Below are 23,164 nucleotides of genomic sequence, written 5' to 3' on the forward strand. Positions count from 1 at the left end.
CCTACTCTCAAAGCTCCTTAAATATTTTTAGAGGTAAATGAGAAAAGAAAAGGAAACCTTTGGGCACGTCAAAACTTTAAGCATTGCCCTGTCTTAGCCCCCCTGGTAGCTACGGGCACAGGTAAAAGATATCTGAAAATAATTTTAACCAACTGAAAAATCTACACAAAAATCAAAAGTAAAAGATCTGAAGCTCTATTCAAAGGGGAAAACATGCTAAATAACCTGATCATCCCCTTTGCTGAAATCGCAAACATCCTAGTAATAGGCACCATCATTATCCAAATATCTTCATTTAATCTAAAACAAAACGCCCTATCAATAATTTACAGTATCCTATTTTGCTTGCGCTTTAAACAACATGAAACATGAGAGATTATCGTGCTGTCCTTTAAGCAGATCAGAGAACTTATACTCATGTTGATGGAGTTTCAAGTCTCAGAAGATCGACCATTGGCATATGGTTTGAATTCTAAACTCTAGATGAAACTGGATCCCAAAATTACTTATACAGACTGCTGTATCAGCGATCCACTTCCAGTTCCCGTCCTTGCCATCCTAGAGACATCTGTGATTGCTGAGGCTGATCAAAGCCATACTCGGTAGATGAAGCAGATCCAACATAATTTTCTGGATGATCAAACTTACAAGCAGGGCCAAACTTGCATATCCCATAACGGCTGTAGAATGAGCAGACAGTTTGATCCTATAATTTAAAAATAAAAAAGCATATGAGAAACCAAAGTATAAGCAGCATACAATGAGTAATGCACAATATACAAATAAGAGACAGCATACAGCTCAACTAGGAGGTAATTGAATCACTTATAGAGCAAGTTATTGACCTAAATGTCAAAAGCTAAAGATTCTAGGAAGAAACATTAAATAAGTTTAAGATCCAGACAGAAGAAAAACATACAGGTCTTAGCGGCAGGCCCTTCTCATTAAGAATACTTGAGTTTGCTTTTGATACTCGAGACTTTGGATGGTGAAATTTGCAGTTAAATTTGTATTTACAGTCTCCAGTTTTAATGAAGTAACTGCAATCAGGTTGACCGGGACGTTCAGGATATTCTTCAACCAGCAGTGGCTGTAGAGGCCGTGGATAGTAATTGGTCTTGGGTGCTGGATTGTTCATTGCAAATGCTGGAGGAGTAGGTAGTCTCTTCTCTGCCGTTGGATAGACCGGGGCCTCAATCAGCAAAAACATAGAAACAAGTAAGCGCAGGTAGTAAAGGTGTCTTGCTACAAAGTCAGCAGTCAAAGCCATAGAGCTTAATAAATAATATGGAAAACCCAAAAAGTTCAGAATGTACTGTATACTTATCTATTTTATTTAGCATTTATCATACTGTCCAATAACCAGCAACTTCCTTCCCAAGGATAAGTGCCACGACATATAAACTTGAACAAGTATAGTTCTCACATGATAAGGCTAAAATATACAGGTAATTTTCCATCTCTATCTACATAAGTAGACATTAAAACCATATTACTACTAGCATGGATTGAAGTACCTGCTTCAGATAACTCCAAAAGGTCAAAAGGACTAAGATGCACTAGCGACCTGATAACTCCAATCTTCAGAACACACCATTTTTTGACAAGGTAATAAAAGTTTATTAAAGGCCAACAAGCACCCGCATACCAATAGTATACCAAAAAGCAGAAAACCTTACAAACAGAGCACGCATCACATAACATACAACAGATAAATATTAAGCTTCGTTATGGACTACCTGATACCCATTCCATTCGGTATTTGGAGAAGGAATGCCTTGGGTTGGTGGGTACATCATTGGTACGTAAGGAGCTGTGTCATTCAATGCTCTTGCCGAAGACCAAGAAGATGCAGCTGGATGGGAGGCAGCTTGTATGGGAACAGCTCCACCGTTGTTATATCCAGAAGAACGATCAGCTCCAGCCACAGTGGTAGGATCAGGATGATGAAACCTACAGTTGGACCCATACTTGCAAGAGCCAGTACGCATATAGTAAGGGCACTCCTTCTCCCCCTGAAATGAAGATTAGCATATATGATCCCTCGAGAAAAATTCTCAGATTCTCAAACTTCTAAAACAGTGGAAAGAAGTAATACCGGTCGAATAGGCAGGCCAAGGAAGTTGAACTCCGCAATAGGTGAGATGGAACCCTTTTCCCTACTATGATTGAATTTACAAGCTTTTCCATACTTGCAACCCCCCGATGTCAGGTAATACTGCACAGAACAAAAAATGGAATGCAAGACATAGGTAATTAAAAGATCGAAGTTATTCGGGTATTGTAAAAAAAGGGCAGGGCAGCCCGGTGCACTAAGCTCCCGCCATGCGCAGGGTCCGGGGAAGGGCCGGACCACAAGGGTCCATCGTACACAGTCTTACCCATTTCTGCAAGAGGCTTATTCGGGTATTGTACACAAACATTAATTACTTACTACACAACTAAAAATCGACAAAAAGAAATGAAGACAATTCTTTAAAGCAACATTACCAACGCTTAAAAGTCATAACAAAAACAGTATATCATTCAGAAAATAACAAAGAAAAAGAATAATTATACCAACAACTTAATACTTTAACAGCCAGTGTCTTCATCATTGTTTCTGATAAAGCTGTTCTCATCATTGTTCTTGATAAAGCTCTTCTCGTTATTGTTAACCAATGAATCATCAATTAAAAGTCAATTTCAGTCAAATCATGCGGCAAAGGCTTCATATGTAGACACATCAAGATAGTCAAGGTTTTACTGATAGCTTCTACATGACATATGGTCACATTTCCTTATACAAAAAAAGATATACAGTCATGTTTCACTCCCATCTCAAGATATAGCCAAGACGAAATTTAAGAATAGTGCATAGAACGAAATATTAAGTTCCTGCACTTTAAAAAAAAATTGCAGCAAAGAGAAGAATTGAGCAGTATTGTTTTGATTTTAAGTGTATCAAATTATTGCTCAGCAAAAGTACTACAATCTGAATGTTGGAATTTAAATAGTTCCTCATTGGATATTCCAAAATAATACCTACTTAAGCAATCACTACTCTATTAATACAATTTACCTTGTCAAAAAAAAAAAAAAGCAATCACTACTCCGGCAAACTTAAATAAGAATTTTTTTTCCTGTATTGAGCAAAAGCAGAAGAAACTTCATAATCGGCTCACTGCCCTGGCCAAGTTTACTAGCAGTGAGAAACAGGTGAGGTTCTAAATACAAAGAATATCAACAAATTCCCCTAACAAAAGAAAAGGGAATAACAAACCTCTCCAACTAAGGACAAAGGCAGGAATCTTCCTTTTAGCGTTCCAACTTAAAGACGCAGTTACAGATGGCAAAAAAGTAGATATCAACATGTTGCTTTTTAAATTTATGCTAAAGTAGATTTTGTTACTAGTTATTGTTATCATGTAATCCACTAACTCACTAGAAATTCTGACATCCCCCGATTCTCGACGAGTTGTTGGCCAAGAAAGTCATTGACCTTCCAAAGTCAATGCGACCTAATGAAGCCAACAACAACAACAACAAACCCAATAATTTCCCACAAGTGGAGTTTGGGGAATGTACGCAGTCTTACCCCTACCATGGAAGGACAGAGAGGCCGTTTTCGATAGACCCTCGATTGGAGAACGGATGAAAAAAGTAATGACAACAAGCAAGAATAACAAGAAGATAGAAATAAGACCGAAGCCAAGAAAGCAATTAAACTCTAGGTAGTAATAGCAATCTATAAAAAGATATCATACTAACACTAATGCTAGCGAACTGAGTAAGACACAGAGAAGCGCTCGACTACCTACTAACCTTCTACCCTAATCTTTGACCTCCACACCCTCGTATCTAGGGCCATGTCCTAAGTCAGCTCCAGCCACGCCATGTCCCGCCTAATCACCTCTCCCCAACACTTCTTAGGTCTACCTCTACCCCTCTTGATACCCATTAAGGCTAACCTCTCGCACCTTCTAACTGGGGCTTCTATGCTTCTCCTTTTAACATGCCCGAATCATCTCAACCTCGCCTCCCGCATCTTATCCTCCACAGGGCCACTCCCATCTTATCCCGAATAACTTCATTCTGAATCTTATCTAATCTGGTATGCCCACACATCCACCTTAACATCCTCATCTCAGCTACTTTCATCTTCTGGACATGAGAGTTCTTGACAGGCCAACACTCCGCTCCATACAAAATAGTCGGTCTAACTACTACCTTGTAGAACTTACCTTTAAGTCTCAGCGGCACATTCTTATCACACAAGACACCGAAAGCGAGCCTCCACTTCATCCATCCCGCTCCGATACGGTGCGTGACATCCTCATCAATCTCCCTGTTACCTTGTATCATAGATCCAAGGTACTTGAAACTTTCTCTCAATGGCATGTTTATCAAGCCCACACCCATGTCCGCTTCCTGCGTAACTTCGCTAAACTTGCACTCCAAGTACTCCGGCTTGGTCCTGCTCAGCTTCAAACCTTTAAGACTCTCAAGTAGCTTAAAGGATGAAGGAATCTCCTGGACATGGCATCCTGTTCTCCAATTCTAGCTAGCTCCCTGAAGTTGTTTGCAACTCCATGTTTTAATCTCATTACTCTGCTAAACCCATCAAGTATCAATATAGAATACCACAAGTGGAACTAGGATAACACATGGGAACATCTTCCAAACAATTGAATATCAGAAATGTGTCAACTTTCAATGTTAATCTTCACTCACCAAATATTCACTTAGTGAACATTGGTCCCAGAGTCCTTTTCTTACAATTAATTGAATTAAGGACAAATTGGCAAGTATTCAACCTTTATGATTGTCACACTTCTTTAGCACACTTCCTTTATATTCTGCCTCAAAAAGAAAAGATTGTCACACTTCTGTATTTGGAAAACTCTTTAGTCTTATCATCTCCATTTTACCCTTAATGTTCACCTTTTATGAGAGAAATTAGAAAAAACATGTAGAACTCTCACCACCTCTCATTTTATTGTTGATAGTAAGGACAATTTTGGCACTTGCATATATTTTGCTTGTGTCAGAAACCTTTATTTGTTTCTTAAACTCCATGTGCAATGGAACACAGCCACATAAAACAGGACATAGGGAGTAAAACCATTTCATACACATCAATATTTTGTAAAACACCCTAATCAGGACCTTCATTTTCTAATTGCTGCCATTAGTTACATCTTGCACTATATTATCTCCCTCTTTTTGTTAAGTTAAATTATCCTCCTCTTATGTGTTGCTACATCATTTTCGCCACAAAAAAAAGTTCTTGAATACTTTAACCAAGTTTCAAAACAATGGAAAGGAAACCACAAAGAAGGAGAAGCTATGAGTCAATTCTAATAAACAAACAGAGAGAACTTCACTACAATCACTCTCCATTTGATACCATAATGCTAATTAATTAAATATTTCGTGTTGTAATATACATTGTTATCTAAAGCAATTGCATTGCACTTATACAATTTAACTAGATTTGACATCATTAAAGTGAGGCTTTGATTTTATATATGTTAACCCTAATCATGCGGTATGCACCATAGCTGATCTAAGCCAAAATATTTTACTAACTCAACTATGGACAGGTCATATCAGTCATGCTGCCAAATAATAAAAGTAACGGCAGGACCATGCCAACTACCCAGGTCTAGTGTTTAAAGTTATGGTATGTGCCATCGATCAAATCAAATTATTTATAAAAGAGCAAGCACAGTATAACCAAAGATTTGTATTTTCTGGCCGGATTGCTAGCAAAGATAAATTCCACAACCTTGCATTCAATCTGCCCTGGCCTTTCCTGGCTTTCTTCCCTTTGCTTTCCCTTCTCCTTTGTCCCCTGCTGAAGAATTGGCAAAAGAGGCTAACATAGTAACATCAGCAAAACTTTACTTAAGAACCAACTATACAAACAACAAATGCAATAAAGACCACACCAGGATTCAAGCAACCTCCCTAAACCAATGAATTACCATCCTAATCATTCATTAGCAAAAATGTCAACAAAAAGCATTGCTTTGATCTGCAAGTGTCAGTAATATAGTAAAATCTAGCAATCAGTTAACTCCTACCTCCAATCCCCCGCTACTTCATCACTGCAAAAGAACAAAAATTCTAATATTCTCTGTAACTTAAACACATAAAACAACAAATATATATCATACCATTATGCACAGGCACTAAGATTCATCCACACCATACCCCTTACAGTTGCAAACAAACAATAAATTCACTCGATCAACCAAAAAACGAATGAGCGTAGCAAATTACTTGTAAATAATTTTTAAAAAAAGTAGGATCAACTCCGAATCCATCAAAAGATTTACCTGGTATTTTCTTCTGGAAGGGTGATTAAACTTGCAATTGGATCCAAATTTACACACGCCTGTTTTCATAAAATAAGGACAATCCTGAGCATCAGGTCTTAAAGGGTAAATAAACTTCCTCTTAATCCTATTATTTGCATTAAACCCTCCTCCTTCCTTAGAATCCCCTTCATAGCCATTCTCCTTTTCCCCATCATTCTCATTGCCATTCCCATTAACACTTCCGCTCCTATTTTCGTCATCATAACCATAATCACCATATTCGCCAACATCTCCCCATCCCTCATCATTCCCTTCAACATTTTCAACCTCGTTTTCATTGATTTTTCCATTTTCTTCAGGATCACGGTGGTGAAGATCTTCTTTCTCTCTCTCTTTATCTAAGGCCTGGTTCAAGACCAGATCACGAAGCTCTTCGCATATGATTTGCATCGCCATCTCATCCTCATCGTCATTTTCGTTTGGTTGATTTTGATTAGGGTTTTCGATATTGAGATCGGAAGGTAACAACGACGTTTGGGGAGTTTGGGACTCAAACCCTAACTCCTCTTGAGTGTGTTTTGGGGACTGATTTTGATTTTGAATTGGTTGTTGTTCAATTGCTTCTTCCATTGTAGGTTCCTCTACATCTCAATCAGTAAAAACCCTAATTTGAGCAAATTCAGTAAAGTGAAGTGTGCTGAATGAGACAGTGGCTAAATGAGTCAAAATAAATAGCGATTGGGACCACTGCACATTAGTACTTCACGCATTTATACTCTTCTCATTTTCTTTTTTCAGTTTTTTTCAATACCTTTTTTTCCTTTTCTTTCTTCTTCTTTTTCCTTTTTTACATTTCCTTTTTGCATGGAGTTGGAAGAGAAATGTTAAAAGAAAATAATTTATGTCTGAATCATATAGTTTTTTTGTTACGATGATAGTGTTCAAGACGGTTTATTGCATGTTGATTATTATACTGAATAACGGTTAACTTCCGAATGTTAGGTATTAACTAACTCGAGTTACCAAGATTTTGGCGACGAATATTCGAATTATATACTTATTATACTTAGCAGTAATTAACTTCATTGTATATTTCTCATTGGAATTTTATCGGTCAAACCCACTATCTATTTTTTTACATAAATGCTACTAAGCTATTGTTAAAACTTCTCTTTAAGAAAGAAAAAAAAAAAGGAAATACCCTTTTCTTATTTTTTTGATAAAAAAAAAAAGAGTTTAGATTTTGAATTTAAAAATTCATTTTTCGATGTTTTAAAGATCTTCTAATTTTTGCTCACTTGTAATACTAGTAATTTGTTCTTTCACTTCTAATCTTTCTTCCACTTTGTTAGAGTTTAAACTTTAAAATAGGTGTTGATATAGATTTTAGGATATGCATTTAACAGAATCAAGCATCATTGCTTACATTGAATAAATATGTATAAAAAATAAATTGATGATTCAATTATTAATAATAAAGATCACTATTCGGAAATTCAAAACTTATAAAGTTCTTGAATTGTCTTGCTTTAAATATTTGTGACGATAATAAAAATGTGTAAAAATTTGAGAAGATCTAATTGTAAAGTGTTTGTTTAATGAGCATTTTACCAATCCCTTATTAAGTGCCCGTTTGGACATAAAATTTGATGGAAGATTTTTCCAAAAAAATTTTACTTTTTTCCGAAATCAACGTTTGTTCATCAAATTTTCATTTTTCACTTGAAGATGCATTTTGAAAATTTTCGAAAATTTAAAAAACTGCAAAAAACTTTTTTTCAAAATTTTCACTCAAATCACTAACAAAACTTCAAAAACAACCCAAACTGAAATTTATGTCCAAACACAACTCTAAATTTCAAATACTATTTTCAGTTGAAAAAAAATTTCACCATTTTTTCGAATTTTACAATGTCCAAACGCCTACTAAAGAACGTAGCGCATTTATTGTGTGTGCAGAAGTTTGTCAAAACAAATTGAGCATTCGTTCATTGCGAAAAATTTTATTTTGTGCCTCACACAACTGACGCTAATTGTGTGAGGCCTCTTTTTTGTCTCGCAACTGTGTGGTCCCAGAATTTTGTGGACCTAGATGTATAAGATATGGGTCCATAAATATGTAAGGTAAAAAGAGGCCTCACACAACTAGTGTAAGTTGTGTAAGACACAAAATAAAATTACTCGTTCATTGCACTTATACTGTTCTTTTTGTTGGGGAAAATGTTTAAGCATTTTTCACATTCTCAAATTCAAGGAGGCGGCTCAACTTATTTTGGAATCACGTGAATTTTGTGTAAATGTATGTTGAAACAATTTGGGATATTTACTGCACTTATCCATGTTTTTGTTAGGTGGGAAAAATACAAGAATTTTTTATAATTAAAATTTATACTCAATTGACATCCAGGGTTTTTTATTCAATGTTTGCTTATTCCACGTTTACTGTAGCTCATTGCTGGAAAAAAATGTAACTATTCATGTTCCTTGGCATATTAAAGACCAAAGTACACCTACCACTTGGGACCATTTGGATTTTTTTTCTCGCGTATAAAAAAGTCAAAGGTACTTTTTCATTTATAACAAAAAGTCAAGAACTTTGTTTATAATTTCATAATTTAAGATTGTTAATTCAAGATTTTAAATGCTACCAAATGGTTGAAAGAAATTCCTCACTGAGAAGGTTCACTCCGCCTACATTCAATTTCACAAGGTCCACATCGGAGATAACGGGGCAGTTGATACCAGAGGCGAAGCTAGCCGATGAGGTACGGGTTCGGCCGAACCCGCTCACTTTTGCTTAAGCATTATATTTGTACTAGAAAATTCATTAAATATGTATAAATATTTAATTGTGAACTCAATAATTAAGATAAGTTATGAGTTCCGTGACAAATTCAGAACCCATAAACTTCAAATCCTGACTCCGTGTCTCTCGTTGATACACCATTCATACCTGTCTAATTAAGATGCCACTTTCAATGCTCGATGCTGACCTTTATGTTAAAGTAATATGGAATTTATAAGTTTCAAGTTTCCCAAATAAGTGATACTTTTTCTTTTGAGAAACGGGATACTTATATTAATACAAGGTTCCGAAATATGACATTCCATAGTAATATGTATTACAAGCACTAAGGGCTACAGCTCAGTTGGTAGAGCAACTCGTTTACACGCGCGCCAATATTTTTCAAGGGAGAGACATTTTAATTTCCGATAGTACCAACTTCTTCTTGTTGTTGTTGTATAGTAGCTAGCATGTTACAAACACTAAAAAATATACTTAACAAATAAATGATACCTTAAGTTGTCTAAATCTCTTCTTTATCTGCTGCTTTGTAAAATCTTACATGCACCCATGCCAAAGCTCTTTTGTACCAAATTAAACTAAAAAGCGATGCGAATTTAAAATAAGTTTTAGGAGTTTTCTAGGTAAAAAGTTCAAAAGCTCTAATAAAAAAACTATTTTTTCAGAAGTAACATAATATTACATTAAGACATAATACAATAATGGATATTATTTCAATAATAGTATAGTCTACAAAAAAAAATTACAATGCTATCCATCCCCTAGGCCTAGGTGCAGCAGTGACCGCATTCCACCATTCGAATCAACCCGAATAAGAGATATGAGAAGTAGCATGTTTGACCAAGCTGCAAAAATAAGCTTATTTTGAGAAATATTTTTTTTTCAAAATTATTTTTCTCAAAATTACTTTTGGTGAGAAGCAGTTTGTGTTTGACTAATTAATTTGAAAAGCACTTCTGAGCAGCAATTAGTGTTTGGCCAAACTTTTAAAAACTGCTTCTAAGTGTATTTTTCTCAAAAGCGTTTCTCAAAAAAGTGCTTTTGGAGAGAAGCTACTTTTTTCTGCTTCTCCAAAACTGCTTCTGCTTCTCCTAAAAAGCACTCTTCTTCCTTCCAAAAGCACCAAACACTTTAACTTTGAAAAAAAAAACACTTTTTTTGAAGAAGAAAAAAAGTGCTTCTAGGATTGGAACACGGTAGAGATTTAATAGTAGCACAAAGTGCAAAAAGTTGTTTTGTGGCACTCTTCACATGATATGAAATCCCTAGAAGAAAAAGATTCTTCAAATTACTTTAATGGGTCCTTTGATTTGAAAACAAGTTATGCTAGGATCAGTTATATTGAAATTAATTATGCTGAAATTAGTTATCCTGATATTATTTCTTATTAACTGTTTGGTATGTTGTATTAATTCTACGATTCTCAATTTTACTGCTTTATCCTGAAATTACTATTTCACCCTCTAGCAGGTAAGTTATTCTAGTACTACTTTTAATCTTGAGATAACTTATTCTTAGATTAGTAACCAAACAAGGAATAAGACGATACTAAAATTTTATCCCAAGATTATATTTGCATATCCATCATACTAAACGACCCTAAGAGGTCGGAAAAAAACTACTTTTAGAGAGGTAACTGGCCAGAAAAGCATTTTTGCACAGATTGCACGGCTTATTCCTTTTTTTTTAACTGTTATATATATGTGTATACATATACATACACACACATATACATACTGTGTTGTGACCAAAACAGTCCTCTATTTGTAACACCACAGAGTAAACTCACATACAATAAGAATATATAACCAGAGTCCAATGCTGCAGCAACTGAACAAGTGAAAATGGGGAAAAAAGAAGAATCCACTTCCGGATTTCAATTTCAATTTCAAATGTTAAATTACTTGATTTTGGAGATAATTCTTACAAGATTGAAGCAATTGAACTACTTCAAATCAATGAATGGGACCAATGAGGTACCCCTGATTGAGGAGAATTATCTAGTTCCAAAAGAGAATTACAAAAGGAGACTTTGATTCTAGACCTACTCCTATGTCTGTTAATTGAACAACAGTTCCATCAGTCATGTCAAATTACAATTTCCGTTTTTGGTCAACCTCTTCCCTTCTTCGAAACGTGACCTGTCTTCCGCTTGTGACGACTGAAATCTGACACAAAACGAAATGTCTGACCACAGCCGGTCTCAGTACAAACATAAGGACGTGCACCTGTATGAACTCTTATGTGTTCAGTTCGAGCCCATGCCCACTTAAATGTCATCTTGCAGCCTTTCCAAGGGCATTTCAGAGGACGGTCGTCCATATGAACCCGTCGATGCTGTACCAAATACTTATGTGAGAAGAACTTCTTTTTGCACCCTTCGACTGGACATACGTTCTTTTTATGCAATGAGAGCTCCTGCTTTGTGCTAAAACTCATACTGCACCCTTCCAAGTCACAATGATATTCTCCTTCTTTATCCTTCATCTTTTTACTAGTATTAGCCTTCATTACTGGATCTTTCTTAGAATTGCTATTAGCGGAAGGAATTTTGACCTTAGAACCTTTCTCTGCCTTCTTGCTTTCGTTCTGCTGCTTTATTGGAGCTGGTCTGGGCTTAACCAATGACTCGTTGCTCGGTTTTGGCATCCTTTTCCTCAGACGGGTGCTAGGCCCACCAACCGGATCATCATTAATGGGTGAGTCAAATCTCTTCTTATCAACATCCTCGTCTTTAGGTTCAGGAGTCTCATATTTAATCCTCTTACTCCTAAGATTAGTTTTTCGTTGCTGCTGAGGGACATTACTAACTGAAGAATCATCTGCTACTAGTAATTTAGATTTCCTTTTGTTTTCTACTCTACTCTTCCTCTTTTTACCAGTTCTGGCGACAGTTTTAATAGTCGGAGTCATTTCACATGGCCTCTCAGACTTCACCTCAGGCTTAACCCGGGCAGAGATGCTATTGTTGTTCTGTTGTTGTTCTTCATCAGTATCCCTCCTCTCAGCAAGCAGAGGATGAACCTGACTAGACATCCAAACTTTCCCACACCATTTCCCAGCAACAACTGCTCTCTTCTGCTTCCCTGACCCCCTGCCAGTCCCAGTATACTCCGATTTTTCATCAGGAGAACTACGACCAAATGCATTGTAGATAATGAAGTTACAAGGCATCTGTTTACTGTAGAGCGGAGAGCGGCTTAGGTTGGCACTGTAGAAGAGGTTGATGTCTAATTTCACAGTCCAGTCTCCATTGCCATGTATGGCCTCTTCAACTTCCAAAGCTGATTGTATCATTTCCTCATCTTCCTTAGTGGCCTCACGGAATGAAATCTCTCTCCAGAAATGATCTCTCCCCAACTCTTCAGCCACTTTTTTAGCTTGAGCTTCTAGCTTGGGATAGTCTGCTAATATTTCAACATGTGTCAAGGATATGCAAAAGAATCATACCAAGTGACTGAACCACAAGATCAGAATAACTGGGTGACGTCAACACTAGCTACATGAGTACATAAAGAACTGTTTGCCTTCCAATCCTACCTTTTATGGTGCCAGTGTACAATGATGTACCATTTATAAAACATCAATAAAATCACATATTCTCTTATGTTTCTCAAATACCCAAAATAAAATCTGTAACCTTTTCATTCCTAGAGAATAGTAGCAGTTCCACTTCATCTTTGACATCTTGATGGAAAAAGCTAATGCAAATCAGTTATCTGATATAACAGATTACTATTAATAAGTAAACACTCAGGCGGCAACCTCCAATGGAGATGAAATTAAAATGAAGAAACTAGGATCAAAACTCCGCTTTTCTCCTAGATGAATTATGATAGCCTTGCCTTAGATCAACATGATTATGAAAGGAAAAGTTTGAAAGAGATAAAGCAATTGAAAGAGGACTTTAAATATAACAGTGAAGAGAAGACATGTAAGAGCTTGTAGCGGCAAGAGTACCAAAAAAAAAATGCAGAAAAAGAATTAGAGCTCACCTGGATGACAAAGAAGAGAAATATGTACTCCACCAACTTCTCGGAGCTGTTCTTCTACTTGTACAGCATGCTGGAGGCAGAATACATGTATTCTGAAAGAGTCTTCATCAGATGTTGAAGTAAATTGCATAGGCCCATTATCAAATGGAGCAACACCATCGCCATTTGCTATTTCCCCTCTATGGGAAAACGGAATACAATTTGCACCAACATGGTGGGATCTTAGTTGATGCCTCGACCTATCTGGCAAAGTATTTGACTCCCCCGACGGATGATTTCCACTCTCCAAGTGAATGGAATTATCAAGACTTTGACAGTTTCTACCATCAGATACAGCTCGTCTTTGCCTGTGGTTTGCATAAGGATCAATAACTCGTAGAGAAACCTCATCCTCAAAATCCATTTGTCTACTTTCACAAGCTTCAACGGGAATATTTGCTTCAACCTCATCTTCATCAGAGTCCGAAGAATTAGCATAATTTAACGCCAACAAGCCAAGGGAAGAAGTTTCTTTGCGTGCTTTGGTACTTGAAAGCACTCCTACTCTTTCATTATTCAATTTCCGAATTCGATCAGATGACTCTATCGGGACATCAATCAAGCCACCTGGAGCCCTTTTAACTAACCATCCTGCAATCAACATATAAAGTTCAACTATAACTTGCCCCGCAAACCAAATATGTGAGGAAAAAGAAAAAGACAGAATTTAAAATGTTAGATATTGCACAGATCATTTCATGAAGAAGATACCTGAACTGGAATCTGATCCTGCAGCATTTGCGTCCCTACTGGTAGCAGTTACGCCACCTACATTTCCTGTCCAGTCATTGAAGTTGCGATAATCAGATGACATCAAGTGATGGGCAGCTGCTTCTGTTGGTTGAATTATGGCCACACACGTATAACATAGGATCCCACAAGTTACACAAGAAAAAAGTCCATGCTTTGACAGCGTATCACATCTGTAAGTCATTCCTCTTGCAGGGTCCAGGTTCCCCCTTTCGGTCTCTGGAGAGGATTCAGCCTCATCTCTGCCAGATTCTGGCAGTCTGTTACCAGCATGCCAAGACGAGTGCTTTCCCTTCTCCAAAGAGACACTTGCCAATTGTTTCATCCGCTGTTTCCTGCCTAGCATGAGAGCATCAGATGCGGAATCTGTTTTACTCTTCACCTCATGATCTGGACTGGATAAGCTGAACCTGGAGTTTACCTTTAACTGGGACTCAGCTACTGAATTGGAGCCAATAGAAATCCCTGAATAGTGTCGAGGGAGAAGTACAACAGGTGACCCTTCTCCAAGAATATGAAGAAGATAATTGTTACAGTTCAAATCCTCAACAAATAGTTCTTTGACCAACATATCTCCTTCACTCTTCTTCTTGTCCTTTAGGCGAGAACTCCTTGGTTCTATTCTAATGTTCTTTGGTACTCTGCAGTAGAAGATTAAAGAAGCTAAAGAAACCAACAGAGAGACCCTTACCAAACATAGAGGATGCTCTAAATAGACTGTTAAACATATTCAATAGTTTTAAACCCACCATACAAGCATGCAAAGAAGCAGTTCAATCAAAGATATATAATCAGTCTGTGCGACTCTTCAGTTACAGGGATGCAAAATTTACTATCTATCCACTTCAATCAAAGACCGTATATACAAAGATGAATTATCAGGAAGGATGCAGTCTATTCATGGTTCCCTCCTCCAAGCTATAGGAGATCAACAGAAAGAACTAGCAGCAATCACAAGAAATGTAATCCAGTAAGAGTGGGAGAACACGCTTAAATCTGGTAACCTCAGAAAGAATCTGAATATAAGAATTAAGATGCAGTCACTTCTGCACAAAACCTGAAACTATCACTGGGTTGGCTATTCAAGATTTTAACCACTGTCATTTGCTAAAACAGAAAACAAGGATCAGTGAATGATCAAAGCTGTATTTGTCAGCTTCGCTACAGGGTCCAATTGCTTTGCCGATGTTAGGAACAATTAATATATGGTCTCATAGAATTAACATGGAGATACAATGTCACAGTTAAAACTAAGGAAATAAAAGGTCAAAACCATAAAATATTGCAATCAATTCCTAATCTTTCATGATGGTCTAACAAGCATTAAAAGGTCAAACATATTTTGACGAATTGTCAAGCCACATCCATAGTGAAACTACTTCAATTGAAATTTTGAGTTCGTACAGGATTCAGGAGGAAACATCCTTCTTCGCAAACAGATCATGGAGAGAGGAAACAGAAGGGATGATAAAGCAGGCTTCAGGTAGCTAGAACCCACGTGCTTAAGCAGACAATCTCCAGCAATGACTTGGTGCATGAATGAATGGAACTATATTGATAAAAGAAATGTTCGTTTATCAGACACTACACATCCTATGAGTTTACAGGAATAATACTCCCTGCATCTTGAAGCGTAGATTGTATTGTATATATTGATACATCTTATACAGCAGATGCAATAAGGAAAATTCAGCTCCACAACTCAAATATAGCGATAGACTAGTGCAAAAGGCTTGATAAATGGGATGTCCTTATACTAGTAATCTGTTTTTCTTTTTGCTTTTTCTATAGGCAGTCTAATACAATTTACCCTAAGGTTTCAATAAACCGGGAATGGTAAAAAAAACAAATTTACCTATAACAAGAGAACAAACCTTGAACAGAGTGAAAGCGCTAGATCATAAAGCAACTGGAAATGTGACACCATTGGAGGACAATTAATTGATGCTCTGCGGATTGCAGCGTCTTTTGCAACTATCAACCACCCAGGAGTAGCAATATTAGACGCCTCCCCGCAATTAAATCCTAAATTTTAAAATTGTAGAAAGCCCAAGAATTGTCATTTTCTGGTCATTCTTCTTCCTTCAACAATTACTGAGCAACAAATAGATCCCAAGACATAATTACGTCTAACCAAAAAACTGTCTTACCGTGACTAAACCCTGAGTGATAGGCTCGTGGAAAGGTAATAACAAAATCTCCGGCATTTTGCACCAACCTGAATTCAAATAGGATAGTCAGGACCAGAAATGGTGTGTTGCCACCAGAGATATATTATCATGCATTAACCACAGAAACAATGTGTCTCTAGGTTCATCTAATAACGTTTACTGTGAAAACAATCAGAAGGCTTTAAAGCAATCCTTAATATGTCAATCTAACACAGCTATAGCCCCTCCATGGTTGAAATATTGATCATTTTCCCCCAATACCAGGTCAACTAATGGTTCACTGCTGATGTCTTTTTTATAAGGGTTCACAGATAGATGTCCTCTCCAGCAGAAAAGACAATAATTGCCTCTCTTATTCCCACTTTAGTTCTCTGTCATAATCCACTTCAGCTTAAAAGCTTACAAAAGATATCCTCCAAGTATACAAAATAAGAGAGGTCATGCAAACAAGTTTAATTTGTAGAGAAATGTTAACACAAACAGAGAATGCAGACATCAGTATTTCACCTGCAGCATGGAATACCAGCACTAAGCAGTACTTCAGGTGACATGACTGTGGTCTTCTCACCAAGTGTAGCAAAGGTAACTGAAAGAAAATGCAAAATTATGGAGTTCAAGCTCACTGAGTATACTGGTTAAAAATGTGTTTGTGCTCAAAAGCAAAGCCTGTAATCAAATTCAAGTGTCAAAGAAAATAATCTCAATCTTCCCTATGCAGCCAATTAAAGAGAGAGAAAGCAATGGTTTCAGATATTAAGACCAAAGTTTCAACACGAATAAAAAAAGAGAAGCGATGTGACCAAAGTTTGGTGGCCACTAGCACATATTATCTTGGAAAACAACAGAGTATATTCTTTTCTTTTCTTTTTAATAATTAAGGGTAAAGAAAACAGTCATATATACAGCAGAATATCTTCATGATGTGTTGTAATTCATTGTAAAGCTTATGCATATAGTCTAAAAATGTCATATCTCTGTAAGCTTGCAGCAACAAGGATGAACTGATGCCAGAAGGGATAAAAAGACGGAAAGTGGATCTATACTTGTTGTCAGCTTAACATAACGCACAAAATCCCAATCTTGCCAAAAGCTCTCAAGAACTAAAGCCACAGTAATTGAGGGCATGGACACCAAATAACATAAAGTATTTTTTCCTTTAAGGTATTCTATAAAAGACAAGAAAAATGTTTTCAAAAAACAGAGATGGTAGAAAAAATGTGCTTCCGCGTCTGCAGTGTGTATAGCTTTGAGCTTAAAAGTGCCATTGTCTGCCCTCTCGGTTGTTTCGCTCGAAGGTCAGAGGTAGCATACTCCCTTCTCAAACGTCATGCAATTCACTTCCTACTTTGAAGCTTTTTTTGCATTGACACTTTGTGCAGTAACCAAACTATGAATTTCTATGACTTAAAAAGTCAAATCAAGAATTAGATGGGATGAGGAAAAATATAGAGGAAAGAGGGCAGGTTAACTTTTACCAAACAAGGGAGAAGTATCATTAAAGAGACATAATCCACTAAGCACCTTAACTTCCTGCCCTGAAGTAGTTATCTTTACTGTTGGTCCTGTTACCTAATTCATGTAACTGTGAGACTCTTTACAGTCCCTTAAACATTTTCCGTGTGGCTCAGTTCCATATGAATTCAACAAAGCCAAAATATCGAGAACACCAAGTCTAAAGAGACACAACAGAAGATTTGGCGGGATAGATGTCCAGAATATGAAAGAGTCCAACATATTTCCACAGAGTGCCACCATCTGAAGCAGAGATATATTTTAGACAGCTCTACTTTACATGTAACATCACAATAACGACCACATTATTACACATGTTAATGACAAAATCAGTGAGATCCAACTACATTAATGCAGAAAACCAAGACGCTCCAAGTGGCAGGAATTTCCTCTCAAAATGATTACAGTAATTTCCCTTAGGCTTAGCACTGTCTCAAAACTGTACACCATCAGCATTTGTGGGGTGATTCACTAGGAGTTACGTACAGGATAATACCAGCTGCCGCCAACTCTCTAAGTTCCAATTTTCACTCAAGTAGGCTTCTCATATTTTTATATATTCCTCAATTTAAGAACCATGAGCCCCTTTCGAAATCACAAAGAAAAAGGGCAGCCTTGTGCTCAAAGCATCCCGCGTTTACGCAGGATATAGGGAAGGGATGCACCTACAGGGGTTATGATGTTGGCAGCTTACTCTGATGCAAGCATCAATGGCTGATTCCACAGCTTGAACCTGTGACCTATAGGTCACACAGAGCCAACTTTACCATAGGTCCAAGGCTTCCCTTCACTTTCGAAATCACAAGGAGATCAATATATAACTAGAATTAATCTAAGATCAACTCAGGTCCTTCATAAAAAAGAAACAAAGTGATCAAACCTATTGCAGAGTATTACACTTGTTAACGGCAAATTATATATATCAACATCTGCGATTATCCACCAACATACAGACACATACTTGTACAATACCCCTGAACAGCGTAACACAGAAGTTTAAATTTTTTTGGGACAGAATTGGGCATATCTATTTTCTTCGTAGAATAATAGAGGGCCCCATATTTAGTTCAATGTTGCACAATTCACTGCTTGCATACAACTAAACAAAATAAGGGTATTGACTTATGCTGGTTTCCCATAATTTAAGCAGGAAACAGGACAAAACCACTTGAGCAATATCAATAGTCTAGTAAGACTTACCAAGAGGATTAGTTTCTCCGGCATAACCATGGACCCTGATCACCTCCTCAAAAGCCACAGCTGCATCCCTGGGCACACCGTACCACGTCTTCCCGGCACCCATATGCAGGTAATTCAAGCTATGCAAGTCATGATCCTCCACATGCCAAGCAAACCAACTAAACATCATGGCTAAATACACCATTGGTGAAGTTACCCCTGGGATCTCCTCTTTCATGAACTTGAGTAATGACCCTTTTGCCCTTGACACCCCTCTCATATTCCACTCTGTGTCAGCCAAGGTAGTAACTGCATTTCCCACCTTCTTAGGGGTAAATGCAGAACCCGGCATGTCATTTGCATACTCAACCGAGAAGGGTTTATCCACAGTGGCTTTCCAATAAAGGGTTTCAATTTCAAGGGGTGAGGTTAAAGCCTTCTTGAAATTCTTTTTCAAGTAATTCTTCTCAAAGGCTTTAGCTTTAGCCTGAAATTCCTGAACAGTATAGTTTTCTCCGCTCTGCCAAACGGGTTTCTTAACGGGTCGGTGTTTCCTTGGGCAAAACCCGATCTGCTGCTGCCTAGTGGTGAATGTTGGACCCCCATTTGAACCGGACCGAGCTGAAAGTGACCGGTTTAGGTAAGCAAGAGCGGTCTTTTTGGGAGGGGCAGGTACTGGGGGTACAATTTTGCAAATTCCATACTTTGAAGCTTCCTTTTCGATCTTGAAAATGTAAGCAATGGGATCTTGAAATTCTTCTAGGGTTGGGTGATACTCTGGTGCTACTGGTAGGGTTTTTAGCCATGGAAATACATCTATGTTACCACTTGCCTCTGCCATTAATCAATTTTTTTGCTATATTCAAAGCACATATATAAGATCTATAGAAACATTGTGCTAAGAGAGATAAAAGAGAGAGGAGAGAGAAACAGCTGTTGAGATTCTCTATTCTCTCATTTTTTTCTCTTTGGTATTTATAGCAGAAGAGGAAGTAATTTTTATAGTAGCAGTTAGCTTTGTGTTAGTAGTGTGAATATTTGTTATTGTTTCTGTCCTCTGTTCTTTGTGCCAAAAAAACAAAAACAGAGGATAGAAAATGGGCAGAACAGAGTAGTAGTAAAACTTGTGAGTGAGGGGTTTTATCTGGGTTTGGAGCTCACTCTTTAAAATGACACCCTGTTTTTACTGTATTCACTCTTTTTACAATTATGATTTCTGTAATTATTTTAATATATCACTAGTTTTACTAATTGAGTATTGGTTTTTTTTTTTGTTTTTTTATTAATGTTCGATATTTGTATTGAGGCTCTTACTAATCCAAATTCGCATTGTTTAAGGTTAATTCGCTCCTTAAATGGTTTTCTACCGCGATTCTTTTTATTTCCATGATCGAATCGAGATCTCTAATTAAGGTGACGAGATTAAAGGTGATGGGATGAACTAATTGGTTCATGACATAAATCATCAACAGTATGGTAAGTGAGGCAAACTGGCACACTGCCTTTTACAGAAGCATGTTTTACTATACATTTTTTTGGGGAAAAAGACAGGAGAGGTTCCACTAGGATTTTTTTCACTGAATTTTTGTTGTATTATAACTATATAATTACATTTTGTTGACAAACAGTATGAATAAATTTCCGTTATGGAACTTTTAAAAGGTCAAACTTTAGGAATTTAACACGACCTTTTGAGTTGGCAGGGTGAAACATTTTTAAACTCAAAATCTGAATATTTATATTGAAATAGCTAATCGGTAGTGTGTACAAAATACATAAGTTTGTTTTATACGTGCTATTTATTTTCCCATCCGGTGTCCGGTACCCGAGCCCGACTAATTCGAATTCGCGCTGCATAGGGCCCCATTCGGGGAAAGCACTCCCTACCAAGACCTCTAGTTAAGGGAAGAGCAATCTCATCCACTACACCACATCCTTTGGTGGTTATATATATATATTCGTGTGTCTACTTATATTATCTTGTTTACATAAAAATCTAAATAAACTATAATTCTCTCATGATAAAGATGCCCTGGTTTCAGTTGAAATGGCAACATCTCTACCACTTAATGAAATCAACTCACTTGCTCAAACAAATAGATAACCAATTTAAATTCTATACACCAATAATGTAATTAATTTTTATGTTATTCATATAATTTAATATATTATAGTAAGTTGTTTATCATCTATTCTAAGTAATTAATATTACTAGTATTGAATAAAGTTATTTGCAATTACCTAAGTTATGTGATTATGTAAATATTTTTACTTCGTTAGTGCAGAGAACTTAAACTAATTAGAGAAGTGGGCATCAACTTATATGCTTATTTTGGTGGCCAACAGAGCAAATTAATTGGTTCTTTGAATCAATGAATATATTCTCCTTTAGAGGAAATTTTCGCCAAAAATGTTTAGTTTGTCCAATTAAATACTAAATGAGATTTGAAGTACGAATTAATGTCTAAACATTTCAGGCGTGTCAAAAGCAGTAAATCACCTGAAGATTTTGATAACAATCTATCAAATTTCCGCTTCTGTTATTCATTTAATCACTTGATTTCTTTTGGATATTCAAGTTGGACTTGCCTGGAACTTTTGCCAATCTTAACCAATTACTTTAAGTGCACATCCAAAATAATCAAAAAAGAAAAGAAACTTTGGGTAAATTGTTTTCTTGATTTTTTTGGGCTTTTTTCACTTGTAGCACACGTCAACAACTATTTATATTTGGTAGCCAAAAAAGTATATAAATTTTATATGATTTTTGTATATAACATACAGAATGCATATATATATATATATATATATATATATATATATATATATATATATACATATTAAAAAATACATTCTTCGGCTATTATTGTAATATGGCCAATATTTTGGCTAGTGGTGTCCATCTCACATAAGCATAAGCCTATTTGCAAAGTAGACCTTGTTGGCAATATTCTTTGGGACACAAAAATATTACATTGTGTGGTGGATATCATTTGCATAAGTTGTATCTTTTCTTTTACAGCTTGAGCCTCGGAGGCCAAAGGTTTTTTGCCTATAAAAGGAACGACTATTAGTTCATTTTAAACACACCAACAAGACTTGAGTCTTCATTTCTTGTTTCTTCCTTTCCTCCTTTATTGAGAGTTGTTTGTAAGAGAGTTGAGTATTGGGAAACACTTATGTGATCCCTTTTCTTTGGAGTGATCTTGTGAGGTTATTCTCTCGGGGGTATTTGGGATTAATTAGAGTATTTTCTCTAATATTGTACGCTCTTTTGTACTCTTGTTGCTATAGTGAATTTGCTTCTCTCCGCTTGTGGACGTAGGTCACTTTGATCGAACCACGTTAAATTTGTGTCTTCTTTATATGCTTTAATTGTCATTGTTATCAACTTGCATTGTCTTTGTTATTGTCATTATAGTATTGTTTGGCTAAATTCCGCACTACCCGATATTTCGATCCTAACAAATTGGTATCAGAGCCAGATCTAACCGGGTTTGTTTCAGTAGTCAATATGACTCTAACAAAGACTTATGTTAAAAAATTTGATCGAAGTGCAAACTTCGGAATGTGGCAATTAAAGATGGAAGCTATCCTAATTCAAGATGGCTTAGATTTGGCACTGCAAGGAAAGGAGAAGAAGCCGGATAAAATGATGGACGGGGAGTTTACCGTCATTGACAAAAAGGCAAAAGCGTGTATTATTTTAAATCTCCCAAATGAGGTTCTGCGTGAAGTTGCTATAGAAAGCTCAGCGAAAGGCATATGGGAAAAGCTGAAAACCCTGTATATGAAAAGAACAGTGGAAAATAGGCTTTACCTAAAGCAAAAACTCTACACTTTTTGTATGGCTGAAGGTACCTCTATACTTACACATCTTGATACTTTTGATTCTCTTCTTATGGATTTAAGTAACATAGATACGGATATCAAAGATGATGATCAAGCTAAATTATTGCTTGTTTCCTTACCCCCAATCGTTTAAACATATAAGAGATGCTATGCTTTATGGAAAGGATAATATCTCTTGTAAAGATATCAAATCTTTTTATGAAATCAAAAGAACAAATAGATAGAGATATAATTGAGGAAACTAGTGGGAACCAAGGGGAAGGTTTGTTCATAAGAGGTAGATCCAATAAGAAAGATTCAAGTAGTGAGAGACCTAAATCAAGGTCAAAATCTAGATATAGAAATGTCATGTGCAAATACTGTCATAAGAAAGGTCACATTACTTGTGAATACCTTAAATTGAAAAACAAAGAAAAGCATACAGACAAGAAAAATGAGCATAAAAATACTGACATTGCCGAAGTAAGTGTAGCTGCTGATGAGACTGAAGGAACTATTTTTTTAGCAACTAATAATAGTTTCAAATCTAACAATGAGTGGATTTTAGATTCAGGT

General features: G+C 36.5%; 2 protein-coding genes across 5 annotated transcripts; both read right to left on the bottom strand.

Annotated features, from left to right (window-relative positions):
* On the bottom strand, nucleotides 130-7,050 carry LOC109223582 (zinc finger CCCH domain-containing protein 67-like). 4 transcript variants are annotated; one of them, XM_019387957.1, is made up of 6 exons: nucleotides 6,324-7,050; nucleotides 5,771-5,836; nucleotides 2,099-2,218; nucleotides 1,740-2,015; nucleotides 920-1,192; nucleotides 130-706 (listed from the first exon to the last, which is right to left on the bottom strand). In XM_019387957.1, exons 1-6 carry the CDS (start codon nucleotides 6,933-6,935, stop codon nucleotides 524-526), a joined length of 1,530 nt encoding a protein of 509 aa, XP_019243502.1. In that variant the 5' UTR covers nucleotides 6,936-7,050; the 3' UTR covers nucleotides 130-523. The 4 variants fall into 4 exon arrangements, with proteins under 4 accessions (XP_019243502.1, XP_019243501.1, XP_019243500.1 ...); XM_019387956.1 differs by having other exon boundaries at nucleotides 5,771-5,839; XM_019387955.1 differs by having other exon boundaries at nucleotides 5,771-5,860.
* Nucleotides 10,957-19,874, bottom strand: LOC109223585 (lysine-specific demethylase REF6). Its single transcript, XM_019387959.1, has 7 exons — nucleotides 18,779-19,874; nucleotides 16,574-16,652; nucleotides 16,046-16,113; nucleotides 15,770-15,920; nucleotides 13,857-14,536; nucleotides 13,107-13,736; nucleotides 10,957-12,515 (listed from the first exon to the last, which is right to left on the bottom strand). Exons 1-7 carry the CDS (start codon nucleotides 19,596-19,598, stop codon nucleotides 11,224-11,226), a joined length of 3,720 nt encoding a protein of 1,239 aa, XP_019243504.1. The 5' UTR covers nucleotides 19,599-19,874; the 3' UTR covers nucleotides 10,957-11,223.

The sequence above is a fragment of the Nicotiana attenuata genome, chromosome 3 (genome assembly GCF_001879085.1).
Source record: "Nicotiana attenuata strain UT chromosome 3, NIATTr2, whole genome shotgun sequence".
Taxonomy (NCBI): Eukaryota; Viridiplantae; Streptophyta; class Magnoliopsida; order Solanales; family Solanaceae; genus Nicotiana; species Nicotiana attenuata.

Coding starts and splice junctions, on each gene's coding strand:
- LOC109223582 (XM_019387955.1), bottom strand. CDS start 6,935: ATGGAAGAAGCAATTGAACAACAACCAATTCAAAATCAAAATCAGTCC. Junction 2,016..2,098: donor TTGGCCTGCCTATTCGACCG/GTATTACTTCTT, acceptor TCTTCATTTCAG/GGGGAGAAGGAGTGCCCTTA. Junction 1,193..1,739: donor CCGAATGGAATGGGTATCAG/GTAGTCCATAAC, acceptor TTGCTGATTGAG/GCCCCGGTCTATCCAACGGC.
- LOC109223585 (XM_019387959.1), bottom strand. CDS start 19,598: ATGGCAGAGGCAAGTGGTAACATAGATGTATTTCCATGGCTAAAAACC. Junction 16,114..16,573: donor GCTGGTATTCCATGCTGCAG/GTGAAATACTGA, acceptor ATTTGAATTCAG/GTTGGTGCAAAATGCCGGAG. Junction 12,516..13,106: donor TTCTCTTCTTTGTCATCCAG/GTGAGCTCTAAT, acceptor AAATATTAGCAG/ACTATCCCAAGCTAGAAGCT.